This window comes from Erpetoichthys calabaricus, chromosome 2 (genome assembly GCF_900747795.2).
Source record: "Erpetoichthys calabaricus chromosome 2, fErpCal1.3, whole genome shotgun sequence".
Taxonomy (NCBI): Eukaryota; Metazoa; Chordata; class Cladistia; order Polypteriformes; family Polypteridae; genus Erpetoichthys; species Erpetoichthys calabaricus.
This window is the reverse complement of record NC_041395.2, coordinates 323,525,424-323,537,828: the sequence shown is the minus strand read 5'-3', so window position 1 is coordinate 323,537,828 and position 12,405 is coordinate 323,525,424. Positions and strand designations below refer to the sequence as shown.

The 12,405-nt window shown below is 38.2% G+C and overlaps 1 protein-coding gene across 1 annotated transcript in view; it reads right to left on the bottom strand.

Annotated features, from left to right (window-relative positions):
- tm9sf3 (transmembrane 9 superfamily member 3) overlaps positions 1-11,983 on the bottom strand; it is a 135,027-nt gene extending 123,044 nt beyond the window's left edge. The window contains exon 1 of the mRNA XM_028796001.2: positions 11,732-11,983. Coding sequence (XP_028651834.1) covers positions 11,732-11,818 — 87 coding nt within the window. The 5' untranslated portion in view covers positions 11,819-11,983. The remainder of the gene's footprint in view (positions 1-11,731) is intronic.
- Between the last annotated feature and the right edge of the window lie 422 nt (positions 11,984-12,405).

Below are 12,405 nucleotides of genomic sequence, written 5' to 3'. Positions count from 1 at the left end.
ACACCATATAATGGTGTAAAGGCAGATGGCAATTGTTTATTTTATTGTCTATCACAGTGTCAATGTGGTATGGATGTTTTAGGTTTAGAAATTCAGCATTAAACGATCTAATTTGTAGTGAGCCAGTGGGAGCGATACCAAATTTTCTTATATAACAAAAATAGCGAAAAATTACGATGATGTTGCAATGTACTTCAATCATATGCAAAATCCTTCAAACTATGCTACTAAATGTGAATTGTTAGCAAGTGTATTTGAAATTTACAGAAATGGTGCATTATTTGCTAAATCTGGAGTAAAATGTCAGTCACTTAAAAGATTGTGCTTCACAGCAGCATTATGTGGAGGTCATTTTGATGTTTACAAACTTATTTCTACTATTGATCTTGCTCAGACTCAAAATTGATTACACTGAACATTGCAATCGCAAGTAAATTCTCTTACCAGCCCAGCACAATAAAAAGTAGAAAAGCTGTACTGGCTATCACAGAGTTATAGAACATGTAAAGGATTTGGTATGACTGTATTATCATAACAAATGAAAATAAAAGCACTGTACTAGATACACAGACAATATCAGATAAAATCAACCGAAAAAAATATCAGTGGCTAAATATGCACAAAAAATTCTGAGAGCTACAGTACCAGTTGCTAAAAATACACACAAAAATCTCCTAGCAAACAAACTTGTGGATGTTACATATACAGTACACAAAAAAATCAAAACAGGTGAGCTGCTGTGACTAAAAATATCGATATGAACCAAAAAACTTCTTTGTGACACTCAAATTTTAAAAAACAATTTTTCCTTGGCTCAAAAATTGCAATGATGCATTTGTTTATAATTCAAACATTGATCAAGAATCTAAAAGAAATTCATATAGGGTCCATTAATGTTAAATGTCCAGATTGTTGTGCATGGAAATTAACAAACCATCTGGAATGTGTTGCAAAAATGGAAAAATCAAATGATCACCTTATGAAGACTTATGAGAGCTTATTAAAAGTTTAGCATTTTGTTTGCACTCAGACTCAGAATATTTTCTTAATGTTATAAGAAAATATAATACCAAACTTCAAATGATATCATTTGGTGGAAAAATTACCCTCTTGCGATTTTGAAAGAGAAAGACTAAAGACATAATGATGCCTGGTCTTTTTACATGCAACTAACCACGCTTTTCTAAAGTCAGCATTCTGGAAGTATTAGAAAATTCAACTGCTACAGTTTGGCTATTACACTGGAAAGTGATATAATGAAGGTTACTGTATGTGTCAACGAAGTTCAATGACCGCTATAAGCTTTATTTACTTGTTAATGTACAAACCGATGTGTTTTACTAATGCTGGACTTGTTAACTTTGTCAGCAAAACAAAATATTTACTGTGACAGAAAGCATCTGCAAACTGAAAAGTGGCTAAAGTTAATTCAGCAGCAAAACGTTAAAAAGCTCAACCAGACAAACGTATTTTTTGGTTAGTTTAACTACCTTTTCAATTATATTACACTGCTCCGTGGATGCACACGAAGTGTTTTAACAGGAAGTAAGAAAACAGCTCTTTTAACACTTTTTCATAATTCATCCCTTATAGCCCTGGAATCTGCCTAGTCACTCCTCTCTGGGTCTTTTCAAGCGCTGATCTGTCCTTTTTGTAGACTGGAGAACAAAACTGCACACAGTACTCCAGATGAGGCCTCACCAGTGCATTATAAAGTTTTAACAGAACCTCCTTGGACTTGTACTCCACACATCATGTTGGATAACCTAACATTCGGTTTGCCTTCTTAATGAATTCTGAACACTGTCTGGAAGTTGACAGCATAGAGTCCACTACAACTCCTAAGGAGATACGGAAGCCAAACTTATAACATGTAAACCTCTCATCAGCACCACAAACAGAAAGGTCTGACAGGAATTTGCAAAAAGTATAAAGATGAGTCAGAAGGGTTCTGTTTTATGAACAGAACAGATTATTGGTTTTTACTAATGATGATTGTAGCAGCCAGGTGAATTCTGAAGTGTAGAGAAATGTCTTATCTTCTCAAATCTAAAGAAATGCCTTCAAGCTCATTGGTCAATGATTCATAACCAAGGAGTTCATCAGAAAAAACAAGTTAGAAAATGTATGCATGGCGTAACAGTCAGGGGTGTTCACAGACTGTGCAGGAACTATAGCCCTCAATGGAAGGTAGGTTCTAGAAACTTCTCAATCCATTTCAAGGTTTCGAAGACCAATGGCTATCTCACCAAGCTGAAAACAGGCCCATCACAAAGACCACTGTTACTCACACATACACAAACAAACACATCCCACACAATTTGCAATTGACATTTAACATAACCTAAATAAAAAAAAAAAAAAAAGTTTGTAATACTTTGCAATTAATTCCTTCTTTGTTTGAGCATGTCTGGCCATTGTAATTTTCCATGGGACTTGCAAAGCTATTCAGTTATGACAAAGTTAGGGAGTAATCTTTATAGAGGCAGGTGTGTAGGATGGGGAGCTGGGAAGACACTTTCACAAATGAACACATACAATTCTACACAGTGGTTGATGTGAAAAACAAATTATATTGCTCCGTCTTTATCTGTTTTAATCAACCTTTCTTCCTTGGGTGTTTTTACCGCACTATTCATGTATATTACATCAAAGAAAGGATGGACAGATGGGAGTAGAAGGGTACGGTATGAGTTTAACCCATGGAGTTTAGTACAAACTGCTCTAAATATATTGCAAGGATGTTTTTTCGGCAGAGCAGTTTTTTTATTAGATGGGCAGCCTGTTAACACCGTGACATATTGAAATTTTTCAGTTATTTTTCAGAACATGTAGCCTGGAATAGGGCCTGTCCCTGTCATTGCGACGTCAGTAAATTAAATTGACAGTGAAATAGTGAACCATTGTAATTTGCAGATAATGGTGCTGTGAGAATGGTTTAGAGTAAGGTTAATAATGAGTAAAAGTTTATTTGCTATTATGGATAATGTCATAGGGTAAATCATTCAAATCCAGATAACCTTTGTTTTACTTGCTTGTGTTTTATTCTTTTATGGTTAAGAAGATCATTTAACACACCTGCTACGACTTCAAGTATCTAGAGGACCAAGGTACTGATGTACTTTTTTTTTTTTTTTGCTTACACTCAAGTTGCTGGGAAGTCTTCATAGAGCAAAAACAACTTTCTGATGTAGAGGTTCCTGCATGTGCCTTGCTGGACTTGTTGATAGAGGACTGCAGTCCCGCACAGTCAAACATCCAATAATTGCATCTAACTACCCCGCACATGCAGTCTGCTGGTGTTTCAGTAATTTGTATTGGGGATCTGTTTTCCAGCTGCTTCAACTACCAGAGGTGAAAAAAATCTCTCTGTATTATAATAAAAAAAATCCTGGGACGAGACGAGACTTTTTCAGAGAGATACTTTCACGTCTCACTAGATGAGACTTTGTGCCAAGACATTTAACCACGCCAGGGGTTGGAAATAAAAGACAAAGAGTAGATGACAAAGTAGAACATCATACAGAATTCAAAAACGTTGGCTCGATACACATCCAGAGCAGCTTAGAAATAATGAAAGTACTGTACTAAAATTCGAAAGTCTCAAAAAAATCATATTAAAGATCGCATTAGCGCAAACAAATGGAAATTATTACTCAGTGAAATAACGGAATAGCGAAAAGAGATTGAATATATTGTTCGGATTTAAACTTTAGGTCAGAGACTTGTAGATCATCTAATTAGTGTTGCCATCAGGAAAAAAGAAGCTTTTCTTCCCAATTAAGAGGCGTATCCGTGAGGATTAAAAGATTTGTTGTTTGGTGAAAGTGAAATCCACATACGCGAGTGGCAGAGACGCGAAGTGGCTGGCGTGTAGCACAGGCCAGGGGGTTAGCAAGCGAAGCCCCCAGTATGAAAAATATACAAGCTGGTGTAAGCATTGTGAAGGCAATATTGAAACCAACTAATTTGTAGTTGAAGTCACACAGAATGTTTCTTCATTTTAAAACAGATTGAAAAGCATTAACGAATTTGTGAACCAATGTAAGATATTCACATTTTAAAACTGTGTATAGTGCCACCCACTCAAGGTATCTCATCAAGTTTCCTTGAAGATTAAGCATGCCTCATGTCAATAAAAATGAGTTGTTTCATATGCACAGACAGAAAGGCCTGGCTATCGCAATAGGTGCTTTGTTTGTTACATGCGAATGCACCTAAAATTGGAAATTGTAGATTGGCCAAGTCAGTTCACCCAATTTAAACCTAAATGAGAATTTACCTATTGAGAAGGAATATAAAATTATAAAATCCCCAAAGCAAGCACCATCTAAAAGCTGCCGTAAAAGCTTGAAATTATCAAAAAAGTCTAGTGATGTCAGAGAGTCACAAATTTTAGGCAGTTATTGCATGTAAGGGGTTATGTGGCCAAATACGAACTTTAACCAGCTTTATTCTGCTTCAGTTTCATTTGTCCCAATACTTCTGCCCAGCTGGAATTGGGGGAGTGAACACAACAAATGTTATTTTTCCAATATTGTTTATGTTTTTGACCCCTGAGATAGTTCTGACTCTCTATGACAACAGTAAAAAGAAGAAAATTCAGAAAATAGGTGGATATTTCATGCTTTCCTAATCATTAATGCCAAGGCTCTCCTGTGCTCACACCTCTTTTACTTTCTTACAAGCTTATTTTATATATCATCTTTCAATAACTGTAAATAATCTCTACGCATTTCACATGTGCCTAAAATTTTACTCTTTACAGTGTGATCACATTGTGATGGCAACAGTATTTCCTTCATGTCATACTTTTGCTGTATTAATAAAAGTTCCTCATAAAATTAAACTAAAGTAACACTAAATCAGATGCAGCAACAAGTAAATTTTAAATCTCATGTTAACAGAAGTCTTTACATGTGTCTGTTTCCCTAACACAAGCAGTCTGTCCTCGGTTAGGGTTCTTTCAAATCCTCATAAGGGTTAGATCCTGCAGCTGGACAGCAACTCTGACAAAAATCATTCTTGAATTGTAATTTGAGTCTGCCAAATTAAGAGTGAAGATGGCTCAAAACAGACTCCCCTATGTTCTTCAGTTGTTCAGAAACAATACAGTTTTATACAAGAATGCTGAATAAAGTCTGGTGTGAAAATAAACGGAGTCTCCAGATTATCTGTGCAACACAGAGCCCAGAACATGACAACACTTGCACATAAATCACACTGCTAGGCAGTGATTGCCAAACTGAAATCTGGTGTTTTACAGTACAGCATCTCAATCACCAAGTCCCACTGCATTAAACACACTTTTTTCCACCCAACCTTTTTCTTGAGAAATGGATAACTAAATATTAGATTAGCAGGTCCAAAAACTGGAGAACTGACTTTGAGGTAGACACACATTTAGGTAAAGATGAGCATGGTGGCTCAGCAAGTACCACCTTACAGCCATTGGACCCTGCTTCACTCCCAAGCCAAGGGTGCTATGAATGAAATTTGCATTCTTTTTTTTTTTTCTTTTTTTTTTTTATCATGTTCATGTGGTCTTCAGGCAGGAAAATCCTTTTAAGGACAAAGACATAACAACAGGTCTTAATGGAAACTTGCTTTGGAGTATACAGTAGTGTTGTTAAAGTTTATGACAAATCCAGAGAGATCACACTCTTCCAGGGCTGACAGTGGATTTACTTAAACCCTTAGCAAATGTTACTGCATTAAATATAATAATAATAATAATAATTTACATTTAAATAGAACTTTTCTAACCTATTCAAAGTACTTTGCACAGGCAGTATGGAACTACTTCAATCACCACTAACATGCATCATCCATTGGGATGACGCAACCGCAGCCATTCTTATATCTCACAGTTCACTACAAATTAACTATTAGGTGGTGAAGGGTTGATAGAGATAGCAAATTAGAGAAAATCCAGGACAACCTACTCTTTTCAAAATATGCCCAAGGACTATTATGACCACAGAGAGGTAGGGCCATGATTTTACACCTCAATAAAGGACAGATTGCCATAATTAAATTATATTCATTAGACAGAAACCTGTCATGTAGTGGCAATATTTCTTGAGCTATTTCTTGTCCCACATTCATGTCCATACTGACAGCCTCCACCTGTTCATGACCCAAACAGAAAAAGGAAGAAAACAATGGACAGCTGAAGCTATGAAGAACTGAATTCTGCAGTTATGAGGTTGACGTTTCTAATGAAGCACTCAGGATGAGGACTTTCTTCACTAATTCAGAATTCCTATTCTCATATAATGGACACGTCACTCAATCAATCCAGCAGTAGACCTCGTAAAAGTAATCCCAATAATGAAACCTGCATCCCACAGGTCCTCCCATTTCACCCTCACATTCTCTCTTCCACAGGTCACCAAATAAAATTTCCCCATTTTGTAGACTGATCCTTCCATAGGAACTTTTTTCCTAAGCATCCATTGATGTACTTTCACTTCACAGAGGAGAGTCACATTCCCTCAACAGACACTTTGGGATCTAACAGGAGGCTCCGTGTCACTTGCAAATATGTCACCAAAAATATACTTGTATCTGGTCCCTCTGGTAAATTCAAAATTAAGCAACAGGCATCTTGCCAGTCTAAAAATCTTATTTATGCATTTCTTGTAGGGAGTGCCCAGCCATCTACATACTGTAGGTGAAACAGGGAGACAGCTATCAGACTGTTTCAAGGAGCACATTTGAACTATTAAAACTGATGATATTACAAAGCCTATTGCAGAACACTTCACATCCATTATAATAGCCACACAGATCTCCCAACCCTCTCTGCTTGTGTTCCTTCACAGGGCTTCAAAGACACTTTTCAAAGATAATGATCTTAGCTTCTTCTGGTTCTTACTCTGGAATCATACTTCTCCAGATCTCAGTGGCCAACTAGCTTTTCAATCCCCCCTTCATCTTTTCGAATGACAAAATGTTCACACCTACTGTCACCTTTTTTCTTTCATCTGCCTTGCTCTTTCCTTTTCACTTGTACACCTGATGAAGTGTTATACAGCCAAAACATTGACTCTTTCACCTCCTTTCCTTTTTAGTGTGGAAATAACCATTAACCTTCTTTTCCTTTGCTGATCCACATTCACACAGTGCTTCTCACTGAGTAGTTGGAAACCTGGAAGTGATACATTTTTCTTGCCAAACAAACCAGAAGACATGCCACAGCAACATTTTTTTTTACGAGACTCTATGTCTCGGTTCCTCAGTTTCATCATTTTAACAGTTGAACTTGGGTTTACTGGACAGGAAATATAAAAAGACTTCAAGACATGGCAGCCTTTCAGCCAAACACAATGTGGTCATTTAATTCTAATGTGGCCAGCATCAGGTGGAGCCGAGATTTGATGTTTCCCACTGTGTTTTTTTTTTTTTCCAGCCAAATTCCTTGTAACTGAGGTTAACTGTACTAAATTGATTCTGAACCAACTTGTTTGTATGCAGCCCAATGTTTTCAAACTTTTAAATAGACACATGGCATTAACATAATGCATTATCTTCATAATTTGAAGTCCTTTCATTATTGACAGACAGACAGACAGACAGACAGACAGACAGACAGACAGACAGACAGACAGACAGACAGACAGACAGACAGACAGACAGACAGACAGACAGATAGATAGCGCATGTGTACTGCCAATGGTATAAAGGAGCCCCAGTAGCGTTTCTGGTCACACAGTCTGCTCTGCCCTTTGTTATATATTTCATCTGTGTTACAAGACTGGTCCAACCAGCCATTTATATAGACCCATAAAGTACTTGCTGCAAACGCACCACCTTTACATCCACTTCCTGAAAAGTGACTAGGCATAGAGGGTTTAACTGTGCTACCTAAGGCAGACAACAATCGGATGCAGTCAGTTCAGAAAGCAGCAACAAGAATCTTCACCAGGAAAAGAAATTCTGAAAACATCTCACCAGTTTTAGCATTTAGATAGTATTTTAAAGTCAGTTCTAAAAGCTATCAATGGTATTTAAAGCTTTAAATAATCCTGCCCCCTTCTATATTTTGGAATGGATATCCCTTACACCCTCCAATAATTGTCTGCTTATTATTCCAAGAGCTAAGCATAAAAGTGGTGAGGCAACTTTTTGCTGTTATGCACCAAAAATTTTAAATAAGTTATGAACAGAGATATGCCAGGCTAACCGTGTAGATAATTTTAAAAAACTTCTAAAAACACACTGTTTTAATTTGTTTAATAGCTACATTTCAGTTCTACCCTTAATAAACTAGATATGCACAGAATTATACTTTTCAATGAACCTGCAAACTTTATTAACCTTCACTTTTCTCCGTTTCCTTTTCTGGTTCTTCTGTGGTGGCATTCTGTGCCACCACCTCCTGAGCAAAGACCTGTGCAGCCACCTGTGATGTTTGAATTAAAGTGAATACCCCACCCTGCCACAAAACCCACTGTGTCAAATTCTCCAAGACAAAGCCTTTAAAAAAAATAAATAAAAAATAAACGTATTATTATTTATGTTAGACAGAATGCACAATGGGAGCCGAGTGGTTTTTGGCATACAACTATTACCAACTTTGTGTGGTTTTTTTTTTTTGTTCAGCTTAACTGGACTTTCTTTTTTTTTTCTCTCTCTCTTCTTCTATCCACTCTGGCCAACTGACCTTATCTTTGGACTGTCATTTAGAGACTTGAGAAACCAACTCTACAATTAATGCACTTAATTTTGTATATATAATCTTATGTAAGTGGGCACTATTTATTTTTAGTATACTATTCATATATTAGCATTCTTGTTTAATTTTAATTATTTTTTCTTTGCAAGTAACTACTTCTTTAAAATCTTGTAAAGCACTTTGAAAACATGCTATAGAAATAAATGTCGTTGTTGGTCTGGTGAAAGTCAATAACCAGTTTCTTGGTTTTGTGATGTTAAGCAGCAGACAATCCTTTCTGCACCAAGAAATAAAAGTTCAACAACCCAACTCCTCTCCACTGTCTCAACAACAACAACATTTATTTATATAGCACATTTTCATACAAATAATGCAGCTCAAAGTGCTTTACATGATGAAGAAAAGAAAAATAAAAGACAAAGAATTAAAATAGGACAACATTAATTAACATAGAGTAAGAGTAAGGTCCGATGGTCAGGGAGGATAGAAAAAACAAAAAAAAAACTCCAGACGGCTGGAGAGAAAAAAAATAAAATCTGCAGGGGTTCCAGACCATGAGACTGCCAAGCCGCCTCTGGGCATTCAACCTAACATAAATGAAAGAGTCCTCTTTGTATTTAGGGTTCTTATGGAAGGATTTGATGATGATGGTCATGCAGACTTCTGGCTTTTAATCCATCAATGTAGGAACATCCTGATGCTTTGAGTAGGTGATGGTGGCGCAGGTCGCCACCACAAAAAAAACGGGAAAAGAAACAGAAGAGAGAGTAGGGGTTAGAGCCACCATGAATAGTTATTATAATGAATTGAATATACAGAGTATCAGGATTAAATTAAAGTGAAGTTATGAGTTAAAGTAATGTGTTAATGTGCTCCACTGTATCAGCATGGAGAATTCCTATTGGCAAGCTATTCCAGATTTTAGGTGCATAACAGCAAAAGGCCGCCTCACCACTTCTTTTAACTTTTGCTCTTGGAATTCTAAGCAGACACTCATTTGAGGATCCAAGGTTATGATTTGGAATATAGGGTGTCAGACATTCCGATATATAAGAAGGAGCGAGATTATTTAAGGCTTTATAAACCATAAGCAGTATTTTAAAATCAATTCTGAATGACACAGGTAACCAGTGTAGTGACATCAAAACTGGACAAAATGTGCTCATTTGTTTTTTTTCCTAGTTAGGATTCTAGCAGCTGCATTCTGCACTAGTTGCAAACTATTTGTGTCTTTTTTGGGTAGTCCTGAGAGGAGTGCATTACAGTAATCTAGTCAACTGAAAACAAAAGCGCAAACTAATTTCTCAGCATCTTTCAATGATATAAGAGGTCTAACTTTTGTGCAGAATCATCAGGTAATTTCTGCAAGTGACATGACCTGATGTTATATGTATAGTCTCAGGTGTACAGAGTGAAGCAAAAAGGAGGCAGAACTGTTCCTTGTGGTGCTCCATTATTGATGACATACATATCAGAATCAGAGTCCTTAAGCCTCACAATGCCCATTACACAGGACTCCACTGGCTCATCCACCTACCTATCTCCGAGTTTACCCCTTAACTGGGATGGCTGGATGATACTGAAGACACTGGGTAAATCAAAAATCTCACAGTGCTGCCAGCTTTTTCCAGGTGAGAGCAAGCCTTGTGGAGCAGACAAATAAATGCATCTTCCTTGGCAATTGTATAACTTCAAAACTATCACAAAAAATACATTTATCACTGTGTTCATTTTAAATCATACAGGATAAATTCAATTAATCATCTTGTTATTCCACTCCAATTTTTATCTGATAACCTTAATCTACTGCAGTTTGCCTATCTATCATAATTGAATTTATATATTATACTACCTGTTGTTACCAATTTGTCTTTTTTTCCATTGAGGCTCATACTTTGCATGCCTTAAGTTAAGTTTCTTTAAAAAAAATTCCCAGCACTTGTTTGTGAAATATGTAGACAAAAAGAGCACACTGGATTTCAATGGCCTGCCAATACCTTATAGTACACACAGGTTAAGCATACATTCTCCTGACATTTCAATCCACACAGTGCCATGTATCTCTGCTTCATATTGGCCTTAAGTGGTTTTGTGGTATGCTTGGTTGTGGATGTTTCTTCTTGATGACAGCAATTCCTAATGCATGCATTGTGTATGTATGAAAGGTCAATAATGCTATCTATATACAGTAACAGTCAAAAGTCTGGATACACCCAGAGATTTTCAGGTTTTTGATTGAAATTGAAACATTTTTATCAAGCCCTTCACTAGCTGAAAAGCATGTTCGTGGGAGACTCCTGAAAACATGGGTCTCCATATGCACCAATAATAGGGGCATTTGAGGGAATTAAGAAATCCAACTGACGTTATGCTTGTGACGGCGGATGTTCTGTGGAGGAATAAGCTGCTTAAACCATCGAGTGAGGAGAAATGAATGGGAACACTAAGAACTAGAATTTAAAATGGGAGTACAATGAAGAAGGAGCTAAACTGAAGGAATGTCCAACAGACAAAACGGCAATTTGCAAGAAAGTAATGAGAACTTGCAGAGCAAAAGAATAAACAGACTGATTACCTATTAATCCGGTAAGGGGCAAGGTAAAGAGGCGTGTCTCAAGATTCTTCCTCCTCGGTAATGGTGTCTCGCGTTACAGTGACGGAATCGAGATAAGCTTCGATAGGTAACGTTGCACGGGAGAGCCCGCTTCCCTGAGGGCAGGCCCGTTGTGAACCGGATATTCCGTCACGAACTCCATTACCGACTTTGACAATTCCGTACCCACTGGTAGAATTATTAATAAGCTCTGCCAATGCGTTTCTCGATAAGCGAGGCCCCATCCTTACAACCGCACTGCGCCCGGGTGCAAGAGGGAAGCGGCTCAGATCCCCAGCCCCGAATGACAGCGCAGTTCTTCAAGACGTGGACAGCCTGCGGAGAACGAGCTTTTCGCGAGCGGCCGACTCCTGTAACGAGCTGCAAGCCATCCAGGGCCTCGTTTCGCGTGTACGCCCGTCATTTCCTATTCCCTTCAAGAGAGCGACCCAGCTCACCGTGTGATCGTGCTCATCTGCCCGGCTTGGCAGTATCACCTCCAAGGCGCACAAAACCAACAGCAACGCTCTCCACTGCGACCCCATCTCGCTCTCCAACTAATGTGGCTTCCTTCCCAGTGCGTTGCGCGGAGGATCTTCCCCTCCCCTCGGCCGTCTGCTTCCTGGCTGTGTTGTCAGTGCCGGTTTGTCAGCCACCGCTTCAACCGCTGAGGCTCAACAACGCAGCCACGTCATCGGGCCACGGGCACGCGACGGAAGTGCTTCTCGGGGATTGCTCGGAAACCCGGAAGCGATTCTCTTTTCTTGCACAGTGAGCCGGAAGACGTGCCACGGCGGCATTAAATTTGCGATGTTTGACCGATTGGTTCCTCGGTTTCATCTATTTAACAGGTGAATTTGAAATCCAATACCGCTTTACTGGACATCATTAGAAAATGATGAGAGGTTGGCTGGACAATAAGTATACAAAGATAACCGAACACAACGTGTTATTTTATTGTAACGTGGCTGGCATCCGGCGGGGCTCAGCTTTAAAAACCCCCACTGTTTTTTTTTTGTCAGACACACTCCTAGGTAATCATTCCACGTATATAAGATTAACTGTGTGTAAACGTGTTTATTGACCATGCGTGAAATTGATTATTCGTCAACTTGTACATTCATGGCCGTGT